Raw genomic sequence first — 19455 nt, 5'->3', positions numbered from 1 at the left:
ATGAATAATTCATACTGTTTGCACTTCTTCACTCTAATATCAAGCATCCTTACTAAATGACCTCTGATATTTCTCATGAATTAATCATTTGAAGTATGTCAAATAGTTCATACTATTTGCATTTCAACATTCTAATATCTACCATCCTTTCTAGTTGACCTCTGATATTTCTCATGAATTATTCATGTTATGTACAAGAATAGTTCATACTATTTGCATTTCAACATTCTAATATCTACCATCCTTTCTAGTTGACCTCTGATATTTCTCATGAATTATTCATGTTATGTACAAGAATAGTTCATACTATTTGCATTTCAACATTCTAATATCTAGCATCCTTTCTAATTGACCTCTGATATTACTCATGAATTATTCATGTTATGTACGAGAATAGTTCGTGCTATCTGCTTTTCTCCATTCCAATATCAAGCATCCTTACTAAATGACCCGAGTGACATATCTCATGAATTATTCATTTCATATACATGAATAATTCATACTATTTACTCTCTGTATGTCTGATGGATGAGTCCATTTGCTATATTTGCTCTGGTGCACATCACACACTCACTTTACAAGTACAGTACAGGAATAGAACACAGGTATCCACACATACTTAATACTGTAAACTATCGCAATGAAGAAGACAATCCTTAATTATGCAATCTTCCTCTGGCCATTTGGGGATATGTTTGTCTTCCCAAAAGGAAAAGCTTCATCAGTGAGTTTTCTCCCCATCAAAACTACTTGATGTTGGCTTGTAAATGACTACAAACATGTGCAAAATTGACGAAGTCACCCCGTGGTGCAATAATAATTTTAAAAGATCGGATGCTATCCGTCTCTTCGAGCTCGATAACAGACAATGAATATTTCATAATTCCACAAAATTCATATGTATGAAACCTTACAAAGAATAACAATTATTCATAATCAGAAGAAAATTTTTTTCTTTTAAATTTTCAACTCAAAAGGTAACTAGAACTCATTCAATTTTCTTTTCTATTCAAATTAGCCTGACATTACTGAACTATACATATGTATATGCTGCTTATGTGTGTGTGTGCATGTTATGTTATGTTTGTGTGCGTGCTGGGTATGTGTGTATGTGTGTGTTATTGTGTGTGTGTGATCTTGTTATGTGTGGTTTTGTTATGTGTGGCTCTTTTTGTGTGTGACATTTATATGAATATATACAATGTGTATACTGGGTATGTGTACAACTGTACAAGTTTGATGAAAACATGTAAATATATCCCATATATACATAGAAATGTGTACATAGTTTTATCTATATATGCTTGTTACCTGAATGCATACCCCCTATACATAAAAGAGAGTTCAATTTCATTACACCCAACCCAGTGTTGGTGAAGGAACCATATGGTTTGAATAATAAATTTTAAAATATTAATATTATGTAAAATTCTGACAATTTTGTAAGCAAATGGAAATTTGTTTATAATTTCCCAGTCATTATTCTGTTTCTGAAGTAAATCTAGGTATCTGCAAACAATGTCATATCTTGACATGCCAAATAAAAGGAGAACATGTCATCCAACTATTCCCAAGTACTGGTGAACAGGACTCGATACCATCTTAAAAATTATTGAATATCAGCAAATGAACCTGAGATCACTTTAATATTGCTTTCATCTATTGGTGTGATAAATCCTTGCTTAACATTCAAGCAATAAGGAGTGAACATAATTAACTTATCATGACATTATAAAACTCATTTGTGGTTTCTACTGACAAGTTTAATACTAAATGTAAACAAACTCTTTGCATAATAATGTTTCATCCATTCTCTCTTAAGACTGTTCCATTAAGACACTAAGCAGTACATCTTGAATGATTACAGCACAAACTAGTAAAAGTCAAGCTGTCACCCTGTTCTTTAAATGTCAAATTGTCAAACAACAGGAATCTTGTGGTTTATTAGTTCTCTGTAAGGTTTCCATGGAGACGTCTTAGATCATGGCTGAACCCAACAGAATGTGATTTTAAACAAGGAATACGTTTTGGGATTATTTTAAGCATTCCTACAGGGTTAAAACTCTTTCTTGGGTCTTCCCTATACATGGAAACTGCTGTTAGCAACAAGCTAACAAACTGTTCAAAGAAGACAATGAAATGTTTTACACTGACTGGTAAGGCTTTAAACATTAAGTTCATTCAAGGAAAAGTTAAGCCTTTTAATCCTTGATTTCCAGTAGCCTGCAAAATTAGTGATCCAGAAATTGGTGTAAATATGTCATGTGTAGGCTTGAAAAGATATGTTTCGTCGATTCCAACCAAGTTACATTTAGTTGATAGTGCCACAATTACGGACAACACAAGTTGACTCTAGCCAGATTATTTTATATTAATTAATTAATTATTTATTCTACGTCTTGGAATATCTGCTCTGAAAGGATTTTAAGACTATCATCTATTCATACTTGTCTTACCATTTATTAATTTCCAGAATTTATGGGAAAATTGCAAGAATCTAACAGGTCAAGAAAGTAAGATGAATTCAAGATTTTAATATCATGAGACTGTTTAACACACAGGATGTCTAAGTCTTCCTTTTCACTATGGGAGTGTTCTATTTGTCTAGCCCAAGGGCTTCCTAAACCAATTCCTTTCACAACTATGTTGTGTAACATTTTAATCAATCTTGTATAATGTAATTTTGTTTTAGCAAGACAAATGAAATTTATTCATTGAATCATTCGCTCTACATTTCTGGTTTCCCTGAGTGTGCACCTTCTGATATTGGTTTCCGATACGGCTTCCTCATTATGTTGTCCAATCAATATTCCATTTTGAGCTTTAATGATTTTGCTAAGGTACTGTGTGCAAGAACCCAAATGAATTGCAATTTTGTAGTAGGAGGTAAAAGCAAGGTTGTCTAGGGAGAGGAAGCAAAGAAACCTACCATCCAGTCATGAGTATTTACGGATTTATGTCAATGCTCGGGAGGGGATGGAGGGGGGTGGGGAGAGGGGTATGTGTCTGGTCCATAAAGACTTAATAGTCTACTCTTATTCTTTGCTACATGACTATAATATTAATATCAACCTTTGGTATGGAGTTAATTCCTAGAGCTGAATGTTGCATTGAGTTTGTCCAATTCTGGTGATGCCACACTTGACCGATATGGCCTGGATATGTGAAATGTTGCTCTATTCCAGTAAACTTCCACCAAGAATGATCAAATAAGGCTAAACTTCAAATAACAATAGACCCAAATAAGCTCTACAACAACAGAGGGCACTATCATATCAGTCCTTTCTAGTTCTGTTAAACTTGACAAGCTGCAATCACTGAAATCACTGAGAATTCCTGTGAGGAATTTCTGATGGACACTTCTTGGTAAAGTACCTGCACATTCCCTAATTCACATATAGTGTGACATATTGAAAATAACATAGGCATATTAACACTCATAACTAGCTACACGTTTCATTTGGCAACTCTACACACATCTGGTCCTCAACCAATCAGAAAGCTTCTTTGAGGATTTTTCAATCACGTCTACTAAACTGAGTTTTAAGGTTTGAGAGTCAGTAAAATTGTATCCAAGTCATCCGAAATGGCATATAGGCTACTGGACTTATACCTGTGATTCTTTTCATAATTATTGAAGACAAGATCTTTCTAAACATATTTTCAGTATCAGTACATATATTGAGATATATGTTACAACAACATATACTTTATATTTGGAGATCTGTAAATAGGTGTAAAGATATATAGCATGTTTTGTACACAGAAACCATAGTAATTTAAAGGAGACAAACTTCAAAACTACTGCACAAAATATGAAGACTAAAATTAGTCCCTGTTTAGTGACACAAAATGACAATTCAATGCAAACGTACAGCTGTAAAAACTTCAAGTAGCTCCGATCACCAATGTTTTTTAAATGTTCACAGAGAATATACTACTTGACATGTTAATAGAGTATTGTTCTTTGAGTACAAAGACATTGAGCTTAAAAGATGAGTTTTTTGGGATAGTAATTTCTACTCTCCTCATGTGCTGCTGACACTCTGGGTTGTAGAATGAAAAAAAGGGCAGTAGACCAGAATGTGCTGGTAAAAAGTCACAATTACTATAGACACAGTTGTTGTGCAGAGATAGCACCATTAAAAATGAAAAAGAAAGAAACAAATAGCAGAATACACATACCAAGATGAAAAGGGAAAAAAAACTTAATTTGTTTTCATATGAATAACCAGATAATATACCACTAAGCTAATGAATGAGGGTTCAGGGCAGCTTGGGGGTTAACACAAGTCGCTTTCATCCTTGCAGTGAATTCTTCAACACACATCTGGTTTATTAAAGAAAAGTTTTATAAACAGAGAAATGGAGATGTGGAATGTTTCATATTTATTTTCCAATTCACATGACATCTTAAAAAAACTTAAATAAAATTCATTAAACACACAAACAGACATAGAAACATACATAACAGACACATCAACATCAGCAACAACTAGATTGTGAAGTTTTCAAATTTAAAATTGGTTTCAAATTCATCTTTTCCTCCTCCTTCCATTTCCAATCTTGTCTCCTTTTAGATGCTTTCAGTTGTGATATAATCAGGAAGGGAAGTAATACGTTTACTTCCAGGTACAATATTTAACAGAAAAACTGCATGCAATTATACTTGTGAGTATGATAAGATGGACAGGTAATAAATCCTCTAGCATTTTACTTGGTAGTATGTTGAGATGGACAGTTGACAAATCCTCTTGCATTCAAGTAAGTTGAGAGTATAACTCAACTCCAAGAACAGATAACTGTATTGTTAATAGTTAAGATTGGATGATGACAGGCTCATTCAAACTCTCACATCCAAAATTTAGATCAGGAAAGCAAAGTTCTCATTCTGCTTCGTGTCAAATTTATGAATGATTTAACAAGAATTACAGCAGCTTTTGTTTCCCTTGAAAGAGATTTTGAAAATGACTTACATTCTCTAAAGTCTTCCTCCCCCATCTCTGCCCCTTCATCATCGCTGGGTACAGACGAAGTTGTATCTTCCTCTTCTCCCTGAAATGAGATGCAAAGATTAAATTAATTTCAGTTATTTTATTATTTAGTTCTCCTAAATACTGGTTGAGATATCCATCTGAAGAATTTGACATGTTACCACCAGATGCAGAATTTAGAGAATAAATACAGTTTTATATTATAGTTTGGTAAAGTCTTTATTATATTTAATACAAAATTTGCTTTCATTGTTGCTGTAAGTATATTTCTTGATAATTTATTTTATTATTTAGTTCTCCTAAGTTCTGGTTGAGATATCCATTTGAAGAATTTGACAGGTTACCACCAGATGCAGAATCTAAAGAATACATGCAGGTTTATATTATAGTTTGGTAAAGTTTTTGTAATATTTAATACAAAATTTCCTTTCATTATTGCTGTTAGTGTATTTCTTGATAATTTATTCTCAAGTTTTATCTCCAAGTTTTTCTTTCAAGAAAGCAGGCTGTACCATTGATCCCGACCCGACTCGCCTAACGTTACATGGAAAATCTTCAATCTTGAAGACTAATAGTCCTATGACTGGACCACCCAGCCCCCCCACCTCCCCCTCCCCCTAAACTGACCAATTGATACCATGTTCTAGAGGTCATAAGACCATCTTCCTTAAACACATGTCCATCTGACAATTTACTGAAAATTTCTACCTCGTCCTCTGAAGATGATGCGCTAGATGCTAAATATTCATGAGCATCGTAGAATTCTACCAAAGATTCTGATCGAGAGAGGGCGTCCTCATCTGACATCTGCGGTGCGAGAGGAAGATGCTGAAATGCAAAAAAAGATCATAGAGTTGAAAAATTAAAAACTAAGCAAAATTCTGCAATTTTATATCATTCTGTCTTTTCTCACTAATTTCAGGATAATAAATGAAACCAAATATATGTTAAATGGTAATATTTCTGGATTTAATTTATTTATAGCTGTAGTGATAAAAGATTTATGATCTCCTGCTTTTGCTCTTTTGAGTACGTTCTATGGCCTTTCCTTCTACAATTCATTATCAATTGCAAAGGTTCAACAAAAATAGGAAAAATTGAATTTTAATTATGGTTGCATTTTAGGTTTCTTTTTCATTGTATAGTGAAAATTGAAGCAAGAATTTAATGTCATCCATTTAACCTTTGTTACAAATAAACTGACTTAAGAGACAGAAATATGCACAACTATTTATCCTGCAAAAGTAATAATAATTGCAGGAAAACACTGCAAAATCGGTGAAATTTTTACCAAATTAGCCACTTACCACATTAGATGTATCCAAATTAAATGTCGGAATTTGAGGAAATTCTGACAAATCTGCTTCCGAAAAAATCCTGGCTAACTTTCCTCGCAGCTCTTCATTTTGCTGTTTGACCTGCAAAAGATTTAAATTTAGTTGGTTACATTTTATGGTTTTCCTGTTTTTATTGTTTTTCTACTAAAAATGATAACAACCCAGGCATATTTCCCAGGCATATTTCCCAGGCATATTTCCTACCAGATGCATTAGTAATTTCATTCAAGTAACAAGTAGGATGTTATATGGCAGTGGCATGCGCAGGATTTCAAAGGTGAGGGGAATAAAATTCAAAACTTTCCTCGACTGAATTAGGTAGGGGCCTGAACCTTTATGGTAGGACCAGAGGCAAACCAAGCATTTTATAAAGGAGTGGGTGGGTGCATTATGAGCCATATTTAGTCTATAAATTAGGTCTATACTACTACCACTAAATGCTAGATTGATTGATTTAGATATGGGCATCTCTTTGGGAGGGCTAGAGGAATCTCAAGTGTGTTTTATAAAGTAGACGGTGCTCCCCTGGGGTTCACTAAAGCCAATTCTTGTGTAGGGGGTCTGGGTTTTCCTCCTTCAAAGAAAAATGAAATAAGAAACATGGACCCCAGACCCTCTTTGGACACACCACTGGTAAACTGTAACTTGGTGAGCATAACTGCTCTTTCAGAAGACACAATAGCAAGTTATATCTTTCAACAATGTGATTTCATCAATGGCTTGATCAGATTCAAATATATTGAGACAGATTTATACCTGTAAAGTTCTCAAATTAAAATGCACCAAGCAAGAACATTTCCCCAACTTTGGTATGATCCAGGGTTATACAGTATGCAAGGTACATTGCCTTCTGACTAGCATCCCAAACAAAATAAATGGCTGTGGTATCGAGTGACTTTTTACCATAAAAATTATATCCTCTCAGTGAGTTATAAACAACATTATCAAGGGTTGCAAAATATGAAAGGAAAGGAAGAGAATGAAATACTTACTTGAGATAAATATTCTTGCAACATAAACACTTGTTTGGCTTGAACCATCCCAGAAGTAGTGTTTTGAATTTCGACAATGGCCTTGCATTTATCAAAAGCCTGAGTCAGGGTGTGGAGAACACTTTTGAGATTTCGATGAACTGTTGAGAAAGAGAGAAAGATGTCACAAATGTATTGCGGATTAAGATACATATAACTTAGATTGAGTTTGAAGGATTTTTTTCCATCCGCGACATCTAATCTATTCTTGGATAGGTACAACATGCTTCTCGTAGCACCAACTGGAGAATAACTTGATTTTAAAGTAAAATGAAAAGCTTTATTACAATGAATGCATTGGTTCTTTGTTGCTTGCACCCTTGTGTGACAACCAGCTTGACCTGTTTAGATGACCTCAAAGATACGAATGGAAAAAACAACCAGTAATATTGCCCATACAACAGTTGTATTGCTGTAGACACAATTAATCCTATTAATAACACTGGCATTGAGAACCACAAAGTGAATTATTTAGACATATCCCAGAAGATGGTATCAATTCCCATCCATGCAACTATTGTGTCTTATATAAAAAACTCTTTTTAGCATATAGTAACGAAAATCTGAAAAAAATTGAAAATTTTGTACTTTAATTATAAAGACTTGTCTTGGAACGAGATTGGTTTCGAATCAGTGATCTAGAATCTCTGTTTTCCTGCTCAGAGATGCAAATTTTCATTTACGGACCAAAATCACACCAAGGTTTCCATATTTTCTCCTACTAATTGACATGGGAACTCCTAAAATGACATAAATATACCAGAAAATACAAACATACCTGCTTCCCATGCTAACGACTATGTGTACACTATGTGTTCACTATGTGTTCACTATGTGTACACAATGTGAAACTATGTGTACCCAATGTGCACACTATGTGTAAACATAGAAACACCAAACCAGATGAGAAGAATACATTAACCTCACAAAGAAAATCTTACAATATCTTATACTGTACTTTATACACTCATGGAAATAGCAAGAAAAGGAATACTTATCATTGTAGACTTTGTACAGTAAATGTTTTTCCTTGATATAACAGTACAGGCAGACAACTGTGTGTACAACGTAACCGTTCCTCAACTAAGAAATGAATGGAACTGCATTACGTATGTCAGTAGAACAATGTTACCAAAGAAACATACCAAGCAGCTGTAACACTGCAGTAATGTTAAAGATGGATAAAACTCACCTAGGCTAGCTTTGTCCATAAATTCCTCCCTGTTTTTCTGATCTTGTTGATTGAGAGATGAAATGGAGACGTGAGAAACGGTTGACCTCAGAGTAGAGTTTTCTTCATCGACCACTACACCAGAAAGTCCAGGAATAGCAGTACCCTACAGTACATAAACATAACAGTCATTATAAGACTATAGCCATCAACATTTGAAAGATACAGAGTTACATGGACCACCTTTGTCCCTCTATTTTAACCCCTTCCCTCCACTCCCCTCTTCTTTCGCTCCTTTATATCTCCTCTTCCTCCTCTCTCTCTCTCTCTCTGAGATGGAGATAGTTTACACAGGTAACAAATCTGGAACAACCAAGTCTCATTCTAAACCATGACTATATGTGGCATTAACTCTTTGTTTATCTTTCTAACCAAAATATTCTTTTCAGAAATTTCACCAAATCCTATGCACCAGACTCATGTAGAAAATGTAGTACTGCCCTCACCTGTTTTCCTTCGGTTAAATGTGGATCACTGGTTGCTTTTTTGTGGGATCTTGACTTATCCTTGCGTCGTTTTGATTTCTTACTTGAAGTTGCATCTTCACTAGGCTACAGAGACAGAAAAGAAATAGAGGAAAAAAAATAACATCCTAACATTTACATCCTTTTATAACCTTTTTGAAATAAAGTCATATACAAGCACAACAACAATGCCAGTTTCTGAGTAAAGACAAATATCTAATTATCTATATTTTTGGAAATAATATTAAGTTGTGATGGATGAAGATATCCTGTGAGGGAAGTGGGAGGATGGGAGGGGAGGTAGAAGGTCATCAGAGGTCAAATCAGTAAGTCTCTTCTGCAGGAAAAAGTCATAAAATGTCTTCAAGTGTATAAAACATTTCAAAGTTGGACACCCTACTCCAAGCTCCGTCATGGTCATATGCAAAGACAGTCACCAATGAAATCCTAGATGACAGATTTACATGACCAGATTTCTTTGATCACAGAGCAAACAGGACATGTCTTGCTAGCCTTTAGCTGAATCAATGATAGCTGGGTAGAGGTTACCCACTACTTTGATAAATATAGTCAAACAAAGTACTGAATTACCTGTTTAATGATGATATCTTGTATGGTCATGTACTATTACCACATTTAAGACTCAACTTGCAAGCTTTATTTTCAAACTTAAGGTTGTCACTTTCCTGGATATCTGAGCTGTAACTAATTATTCAAAGCCAACAAATATTGTTATTAAATAGTCCACATGTGGCAAAATCTTAGAGAACAAAATTCTCCAGATACCAGCATTTTTCTCTGTCAGGATTTATTCCTCTGCTCAAGTTACTGGTTGGTCTCTTTAGCTTGGTGTCAAAGGCAAATAAATTACATGAACACAATAAATTTATACTGTCATCATAGCCTTTCACAGCATAGTTAAGCAAGTTGCACGTTCCATTAACAACAGTCTATCATAATTATAATGATGAAACTGCTGTTTGTACAATGATGAAGAAGGATAGGAGGGGAGGGTAGGGTAGGGAAGGTAGGGTTGTGTAGGGTAGGGGAAAGTGGAATGGAGGTTACACTATCTCATGGAACGATGCAAACCTGCTGAAGTTTGGAGATACAGGTTTCTAAATAGATACCAAGGTAATTATATTCCTCTTTCAGAGTGTAACTGTAACCACTATAAACTTCATCTGTTCACGTCTTCAACAATATAATTTATATGGATAACTTTACCATTCTAAATATTCCCCTCCCCACAAACTCCTCCCCTCCCCACATACTTCTCCCCTCCCCACATACTCCCCCTCCCCACATACTCCTCCCCTCTCCACACACTCCTCCCCTCCCCACACACTCCTCCCCTCCCCACACTCCTCCCCTCCCCACACACTCCTCCCCTCCCCACACACTCCTCCCTTCCCCACATACTCCTCCCCTCCCCACATACTCCTCCTCTCCCCACATACTCCTCCCCTCCCCACATACTCGTCCCCTCCCCCACATACTCCTCTCCTCCCCACATACACACCCAACACACAAACACACATACTCCTCCCCTCCCCACATACTGCCCCTCCCCACATACTCCTCCCCTTCCCACATACTCCTCCCCTCCCCACATACTCCTCCCCTCCCCACATACTCCTCCCCTCCCCAAATACTCCTCCCCTTCCCACATACTCCTCCCCTCCCCACATACTCCTCCCCTCCCCACATACTCCTCCCCTCCCCAAATACTCCTCCCCTCCCCAAATACTCCTCCCCTCCTCACATACTCCTCCCCTCCCCACATACTCCTCCCCTCCCCACATACTCCTCTTCCCAAATACTCCTCCCCTCCCCAAATACTCCTCCCCTCCCCAAATACTCCTCCCCTCCTCACATACTCCTCCCCTCCCCACATACTCCTCCCCTCCCCACATACACACCCAACACACACACCTTCCCACAACCTGCTGTGGTGTCCATTCCACTAAATTCACAGGAAGACAAGCAAAGTTTCCTTGCATTTGTTTTTCAGATGTCATGTTTACATTTTTTACAGGTTGTTAAAAATGGAAAGACTGGCTGTGACAGACCATGCCCTATACTTCCTTGTACCTCTGATCTCTCAGAAAACTGTTTCATTCTAAGATATGATTATATTGATAAATTAACAATTCTGAATCCTTCGCACACATGCCTTCATGCAATGTTAAGCAGTTCATCTCAACTTACTTCATACGTGCCATCAGCATACGGAGGTAGTTCTTGGTTTAATAGCTCCTGAATAATATTTGAAATTGTCACGATACTGTTTTCAGCATAGGTCAAATCTGAACAAATGAAAAGTTAGCAGATAGGTGATCAGAGATCTTATAATCAAAGAAGATTTGCGAATATAAATCAAGAGATGGTAAAAAGCAGCACCTTAATTGTGTCTCCTGTAAATGCCAAGCCAATAGTGGTAAAATCATACCTAGCAATAAAACACATAACATTATTAAATCTCTTGTAAATATCAATGAAATTCTTAACAAACAAATTCTTTTGAGAGATATTGTTGCTTAAAAGTTGATGTCATAGCAACCATATGAGTGAAATTATTTATATTTTCTTTGTTTTTCTTTTCATATTTTCAAGAATGTAAACATTTGTTGACAAACCAACGCCAGTGTATTAGGTCGGGAATTGTTGAGAAATCAGTAAATTAGATTCAAAATTTGCAAAACTCATCCTCATTAATACAGAAAGCAAACAATGAATAAAGAAAGAAAACTGTTAACAATTTGAGTGTGTGATGTCATATTTAATCTTGCTGCAATCTGCAGTCTTAGATGTGATGACACACCAGGAACTAGGATAACTCACACATAAAACAACGTTTTTTCTTAATCATTTGGGAAACTGTTCAACCATTGAATCTCTTAAACAAAAGACTAATGATGATGATTGTGTATGCTTCTCTTGTTAGAGTAAAAATTGTTTGGTGAAACATTGCCCAGTATCTATCCATGAACCTGACCTATATTAGATTAGAAGGCTGTTGTTCGTCTGATGCCATTATTAATTATTTTCGTCAGTAGTGTAATTTCCATTCACCAAACACATGACCAATCAACCAGAAACAGACACGCTTAAGTTCTATTCTGCCAGGAAATTGATATTAACCATTTTTCAAGGAGGACTTTTAGATACTGTACTTTGATGAGGTGACATTTAGGTTGGACTTGTTACTTACATATCCTGGAACACTTCATGAGAAAACCTTTTAGTTCTCAGTGATGGAGATTTTTACCAAGTAATTTTTTATATCTTACAAGATTCTATTCAAGAAATGTTGATGAGAGATAAATATTTATTCTTAAAAAACACAAGAATTTATTTCTTTGTGCTTATTATAATGTAATATTTTTTGTAAAAATATAGTCAACCCACCTGACCAAATGATCACAGCAAAAAATTATAAAATATTTGATTTTGTTTGTCTTTGCTCAAGAATGATTGATACTAAATAATTAAATGCTCATATCTTGGTGTCTAAGCTATTAATAATGAAGCTATTCAGAAATTTTATATTTAATTGGAAAACTAACAAACTTGTCAAAGTTTTCCTCTCCTTGCAGTGTTTTGCATCATATGACTATCATTCCATCTCAAAGTATAACATCTTTTCATCAGGCAGCTACCTCTGTTCATATTTTAATATTATTTGAATAGTTCTCCTCCAAGTCTTCTGTTTACGTAGCTTCCATCTTTTACTGCCTTGTCAGTTCACCTCTGCAGATAGTCCAAGAACAAAGGGGTCAGTAACAGGACTCAACCCCCCCCCCCCCCCCAATGCCCCATGCTGCAGCTGATTCCTGTACAGTTTACTTCTATTTATCTGTCAGGTGGACTGGCATACACACAATACTTACAAAGAGAAACCTGTTACACATAACTCAACTGATTACACAAATATGATAGCTCAACTTGAAAAAGTGCATCGAGGTAATGACAGTAATTATTTCAGTGCCTTTTTGTGTCCAGCATCCTCCTGTGAGAATAAAGAAACCTTGCAGGCCAGTACTACTAGCCTTGCAGGCCAGGACTACCAACCTTGCAGGCCAGTACTATTAACCTTGCAGGCCAGGACTACCAACCTTGCAGGCCAGCACTACCAACCTTGCAGGCCAGCACTACCAACCTTGCAGGCCTGCACTACCAACCTTGCAGGCCAGCACTACCAACCTTGCAGGCCAGCACTACCAACCTTGCAGGCCAGCACTACCAACCTTGCAGGCCAGCACTACTAATATTGCAGGCCAGTACTACTAACCTTGCAGGCCAGTACTACTAACCTTGCAGGCCAGTACTACTAACCTTGCAGGCTAGAACTACTAACATTGCACCCTAGAACTACAAACCTTGCAGGCATTTGTCCAAGCCAAACTGATCTGGTCTGAGGGTGTTACTGTGAGATGAAGATGACGCAGGCAGTGTTCCGCCAATCCTAAACTTGGAACGTTGCTTTCTCAAACTCTGCCTCCTCCTCTCCAGCGTCATCGCCCTGAGTGTGATGTCACTGGTAGGAGTAGAGGTTAAGAGTTGAGCTGCCATGGCTGGTTCCTCAAATGACACCCCTGGCGATTGAACATTAACCTGAGCACGGTACTGCTTGTGCATCTGTAAATGCTTCCTCCAAGCTTTGAATTCCTCAGAACAACTGGCCTACAGTAAAATGGAAGGAAGAAAAAAAAGCCTTGAGAGATCAAGTGGAAAATATCTTTTGCTTTCTTGAATGGGATAACATCTCACAGTTCACTTTGCTTGCCTAGACCACTCAGCATTTGAACTGGAAAAATTGAAAATTGAAAATTTCTCACGAGACTACAGCCCAAGGCTTCACAGAGGCCAACATCTTTACATAGAGATGATTTCACTTGAAGAAAAAGGCATAAATTTGTCTTATAACATCTTTCCATGACAACTTCTAAGTTATCAGAAGAGGCAGAATATTATGTTCTATTGCTCAAAGCATCGTTACTTTAAAGATGTATGGAAGGTTGCTAATTTATTCAAACAACAGGGACATTGTTTATTGTGACTGTCCTGTTATGTACAGTAAATTTGGGGCGCATTTGTATACTGAGAGTAATATTATACCACCAATGTACAGAAGAACTAAGCAATTTGAAAATCCTTGGACATGCATTACTTCAGTGACAAATGCACACTGTAAAAACACACTAATTTGGGGCTACAACAAAATTCCACAAGGTCCCAGGCCAGTTAAAAAGCCACGGGTTGCCCAGCCCCTGGACTACACCAAGATAAAAAATTTCCTTAAATTTCCATTTTATTTTACATTAGTCACAAGCTGGTGATATCAAATTAAAACTCTAATGTGATAGTGAAACTGACAGCTGGTTTTAGAAAACAAACATTGAATAATTTCCCACTGCATCAAAAGCATTATCCAGATAAAAAGAAAAGCTTAAAATATGAATCAGGTTGAAAGGTTTATTATGAAACGGAGTATTGCAATGCATTTTGATCATGTGATCTCAGACCTGAGGAAAAAGCTGCCTATCACTGTGTGAATTTTTTTGTGTTGCTCTTATATTATATTTCATATCCAGTTTACAACCTCTACCCTTCTCTTTATAAGCAAGTAATTAACAATTTACTCCAAATCCAGAAAACTTTGTATCCCACAAGGTTAATGCAATACAGTATATCTTCATTGGCAAGCCGTTTGAAGTTCTTTCCATTTGTTAAAACATTCATCATTCCTGGAGAAATTGGACTTACTTTATAGATGTAAGCTTTCTTGGTTTATCATTGTTCCACTCTGCATTTTACCACCAGATTTTGATGTTCAAAGTTAACCAAAAAGTACAGCAGCTTTATGTGATACATTATATACTTCTCCCTCATTTTTCATGTATTAGGAAAGACTTTGCATCCCTCATGATAAAGGGAGGGGGCGGGAGGGGGGTGATAATCACCTTAATATGGTAGAGAAACTCCTCGGCATCTACATCTATCCGTCGTGCCTCTGGATCATCCTGTCTCTCGGTGGTGATTACAGCAGTAAGGATATCAATAGTCCCGTGAATCTTACCCTTTTGTAGCTGAAAGGAAAAATTATATGTGGATTTACAGACAATCTTGAAATAACTGCTGATGAAACAGTCATACCCAAACTTATATGTGTCTGCAGAGAGGATGGGTGGTAGGAGGAGAGGGAGGGTACAGGAGGGGTAAGGCAAGGGGAGGGAAAACTTAATTAACAATTACATCAACTTACATCAAGGGCGATAAAAACACAGGAAAAGTGGGGGAGGGGGGGGTTCACCTTGATAACTGACCCTTATGGTCAATCTATCACAATAGGAAGACAGAGCATACAGTAAGTCTGTGCCAAGGGTAAACCAGAAGTGCTTATTTTGCAAACATCTGAAAACATTCCCATCATGAGAGAATCTATGGTACAGCTTTCTCAGGTTTGGCAGCAGGTACAATGTATAATATATATTATAATGTATATATAATATATATATGTATAATATATATAAATTATATTGCATACCAGTGACACAACAAATTGTTGAGAGGTTTAGCTTGAAGATCCAGCTAACAGTAAAATATATCTTCCTATGTAGGAGTGTTATGTAACACAAACCATACAGATTACAAATAACCACAGTTCTAAACTACAATGCTTAGTAGCATTAAAGCTATATGCAGGACCTATCTATATATAATAGTCTGTACTCTGTAACGAACACATGTGACTTTTACCTCTGCTGGAGACTTTCCATAAGTCAGCATTCCTTTTTCTAAGACAAAGTACCTCTGTGTGCAAAAACAAGAAAAGAAAGAATGTATAAACACACGTTTCCTTTTTTTCTTTTCTCTAAATTCTGTACGATGAGCTAATTACATGATTGACCTCCAAGTTCTATTCAAGCGTGCTATTACAGAAAGCGAAAGAGATATGGGAGAATATGTCACTTAATAATGAATGGCAAACTTGAATTGCTACAACAAAGCTATGGTAGTAACAGTAACTTGATACATTATATAACATCTATTGAGCCTTTATTTAATAGTATACTTTATGTGAGTGTTGACTATGCAGGTGTATTACATTACCCTACTACTATATTATGGTTACCTGTACTTTAGCTATTACTATATATGTATTCCATTCAGTACAGTGAAGGTGAAACCGAGTTTATTCTGACAGATAGGAACGAGGGACTGGTCAGATACATACAGTCGAAAAGACACCAGAAAATCCAACTGTAGTGTGTTATACAATTTGTAGTTGTACACAAAGGGGAACTGCACATTATGTGCTCTTACTCAGGTAGCTGAACTGCAAGTGGACTGTATCATAATAGTGTGAATTGCAGTGCTAAAGTGCTTCACTATATACCGTATTTCTGTTTGTCTGCACCATTTTCAGCTGTGCACAAATGTAAACCAAACTTATAATTTTAACTAAGATTTGATCAGTGACAAGACCCTTATGACACACGAGTGCTATTAACACAACAGAGGAATATTTTTGTGTCTTGAATTATTCAGAGTAATTATTGAGATTAACAAATTTGAGTATCATAAATTATTGAAAACACTAACATTTTGAGTACAAAAACTGTTCCACTTGTTTGTCTTTATGTAGCAGTGACACTGAGGATACCATGTTGCTATGCAATACCCCTTAATTTATTCCATGTGCAAAAATGAATGCAATAATCAGATTTGCATAACAAATGGTCCATGTAGAGAAGTTCTGCATTATCCATGTTAACCTAGGATAATGAAGGATTAACTGGATTATCCAGATCATCCAGGATCCATATTGTAGAGCTCTGGATAATCCATGTTAATCCAGGTTTAACTGGATCTAGAATAATCCATGATATAGTAGTGATGGGATATATAATACTCATGTACCCTACCTTCTGCCATCCTTTCATTGGTCTTTTTCTCCTTTTAAGGAGAAATCCTTCAATTTTTCCTGGTTCTTGGTCCATTTTCTCCTCCATCTTGACCTCCAGAGGTTGCAGTTTCTGCGTCTTACTGCTGTCTGTTTCATCCGTTCCTGAATCCATTGTGTTTGTTTTCCCCTGATAAACGTGCAAACACAAAAAGTAAACTTTTGAAATTAGTATATATGATATGAAGAATAAATATGGAGAAAAATATGTGAAGGAAAAAATGGTTTCTACAAAATTAGAAGACCTCCACAGTGAGGTGAGTGAGGAGATGGAGTTCCTTGAGAGAACCTTGGAAATATGAAATGAATGTTAAACTGTAAGCTTTGATGATGAGCGGTAAAACCTTCCTTAAGCATTATCACCTCTCTCTCCTTGTGGTTTTATAGAGAACTTGAAAGCATGTGAATGTTATAAAGATAAAGTTTGTTATCTGGAATGTCACAAAATTATCTATAAAGTTTGTTATCTGAAACACAAAATCATCAACTTAGCAACCAGCGAACTACTAGTCTGACAACAGAGGTTATGTTCTTCTTTGACGTACAGTACTGTATCTCAAAAACTATATAGACATAGAAACTGTACTATATAAACAGAGACCAGTGCATCTCTATTCACTAGCACTGTACAGTAGTATATACTGAATAAGTACAGTACTGTGTGTAAACTTGATATGATATGAGTCATAAACAACTGATTGTACTACTGTAAGAAGGAAACTGCCCACAGGGGAAAATAAACTTACTACAGCTCTGTCCATTGAATGAGCCCAAACATGAATGAGAAATGAGAACTTGTTCAAATATTACCTTCACTTTGTTCCTGTTTCACATTCCCATCCGCTCATCCTATTGCTGAGTTTGGCTGCATATTTTCAACTTTTGTAATTTTGTATTTTCAAATTTTATGATCATCATTTTCTTTTGTTCAAAATTTTGTACCAGATCTATTTTGCAGAAAGATTACTTATATATATATAACAAATTAATTGTTTTTTTTTTGTATACTGTCAAAATTTTGCAGTGGACAGTTTTACACTTTATTTTGGTAATTAGCTCATTTTTCCCTCCCCAGAACGGACATCCAACTTTTATGCCCCATCCTTCCCCGCCCACCCCCATTCCATGAAAGAAAGAAAGAAATCTCGCACCAGGCTTGCTCCCATCACTACATGTTCAATTCAAACAATGCATACATTTCTGTCATTCTGGAATAATACAATATATGTCAGTACATTTTGATCCTTAGAAACTGCTTTCTGTTTCAGTTTGAGTAATATAAATTCTCGGTACTGAGTTCTGAACAGGATTTCCCCTCACATCATCATCATCATCATGATCATAACCACAATAATTCAGCTATCAAGAGTTCTGTCGAGTATATTGAAAGTACCGACACTACACAAAGCCTACTGTACACTGTACACACATACTGTACTGTACTGTACACTGTAACTGCTGGGTTCTCCATCCTGATGCACACAACATGGTATTGTAAGAGGATGGGGTTAATCACATAATCAAATCTAAAATTGGAGTTTATTAAATCTAGCAAAATAATTTCAGTTCTGTTGCCTCACTTTATCATCCCTACAGTATTGTATAATGCTTAATCTTAATATTTTGTGCATATATGTAAGTATTATACGCGGAATAATTGATCCAGTTGAACATCGCAGGACGCAGCATGCTAAGCAAAATGTCTTAAATTGCTATGCAAGTGGAATGTATTCATAGCAGTTAATATACACATGAAATATGATAGTAGTTGATATAAGAGACAAAGTTCACAGGCTTCATACAGTATTAACTGCACTATAGATGCAATATTTGAACACTTAAGTTATTACAGCACGAACGTCTAATGTGAATGATAATACTTTATTGGCCAAACCTTAGTAGTTACTGTATATTTTATTAACTGTGTAGAGCAAACATACAGTATACGTGCATGTCTGTTTGTGTATCTGTGTGTGATTAAGAGCTGTAATACAACAGAATTCTGGAAATTGTTCAATAGGATTCTATCAGGACTTGTTTACATCAGGTCTGGATCAGGAAAAAGATGTCTAACTTACATCCAGTTCTCTATTTAAGCCATTGGCCCCACTCCTTGAATTTACCTGTTCAACAAAATTGCATACAAAACCAGATAGCAGATACTATCAACTTTACTGTGTTGACAAACAGATATTAAATAATTCCACTAAGTCTAAAGAACAATCTGCAAAACTACTGGTTTTTAAAATTGGTCCAAAATGACTCAATTATACTATAAACGCAGCACTGTGTGTACACTGGTCAGGGAAGTAATGAATACGTATAGGGCATTGTTTAAGTTGAATTTTAAGATCAACTTTTAAGCCACTTTAAGAGATTCACAAGTCCAATTCACGATAACAGCTACCTGCATCTACACTTACATATTC

General features: G+C 36.2%; 1 protein-coding gene across 9 annotated transcripts in view; it reads right to left on the bottom strand.

The window, feature by feature from the left end:
- LOC139964504 (oxysterol-binding protein-related protein 6-like) overlaps nt 1-19455 on the bottom strand; it is a 72377-nt gene that overhangs the window by 34645 nt on the left and 18277 nt on the right. For all 9 annotated transcript variants that reach the window (XM_071966105.1, XM_071966106.1, XM_071966110.1 and 6 more), the window contains 11 exons: nt 16989-17156; nt 15820-15873; nt 15024-15149; nt 13440-13743; nt 11269-11366; nt 9040-9144; nt 8555-8699; nt 7324-7463; nt 6302-6412; nt 5703-5822; nt 4977-5055 (listed from right to left, as the gene is read on the bottom strand). In XM_071966105.1, coding sequence (XP_071822206.1) covers nt 4977-5055; nt 5703-5822; nt 6302-6412; nt 7324-7463; nt 8555-8699; nt 9040-9144; nt 11269-11366; nt 13440-13743; nt 15024-15149; nt 15820-15873; nt 16989-17156 — 1450 coding nt within the window. The remainder of the gene's footprint in view (nt 1-4976; nt 5056-5702; nt 5823-6301; nt 6413-7323; nt 7464-8554; nt 8700-9039; nt 9145-11268; nt 11367-13439; nt 13744-15023; nt 15150-15819; nt 15874-16988; nt 17157-19455) is intronic.

Source organism: Apostichopus japonicus, chromosome 23, assembly GCF_037975245.1.
Source record: "Apostichopus japonicus isolate 1M-3 chromosome 23, ASM3797524v1, whole genome shotgun sequence".
In the NCBI taxonomy this organism is placed as follows: Eukaryota; Metazoa; Echinodermata; class Holothuroidea; order Aspidochirotida; family Stichopodidae; genus Apostichopus; species Apostichopus japonicus.
Note: the sequence above shows the minus strand (reverse complement) of the source record. Positions and strands in the feature narration are given on the sequence as shown.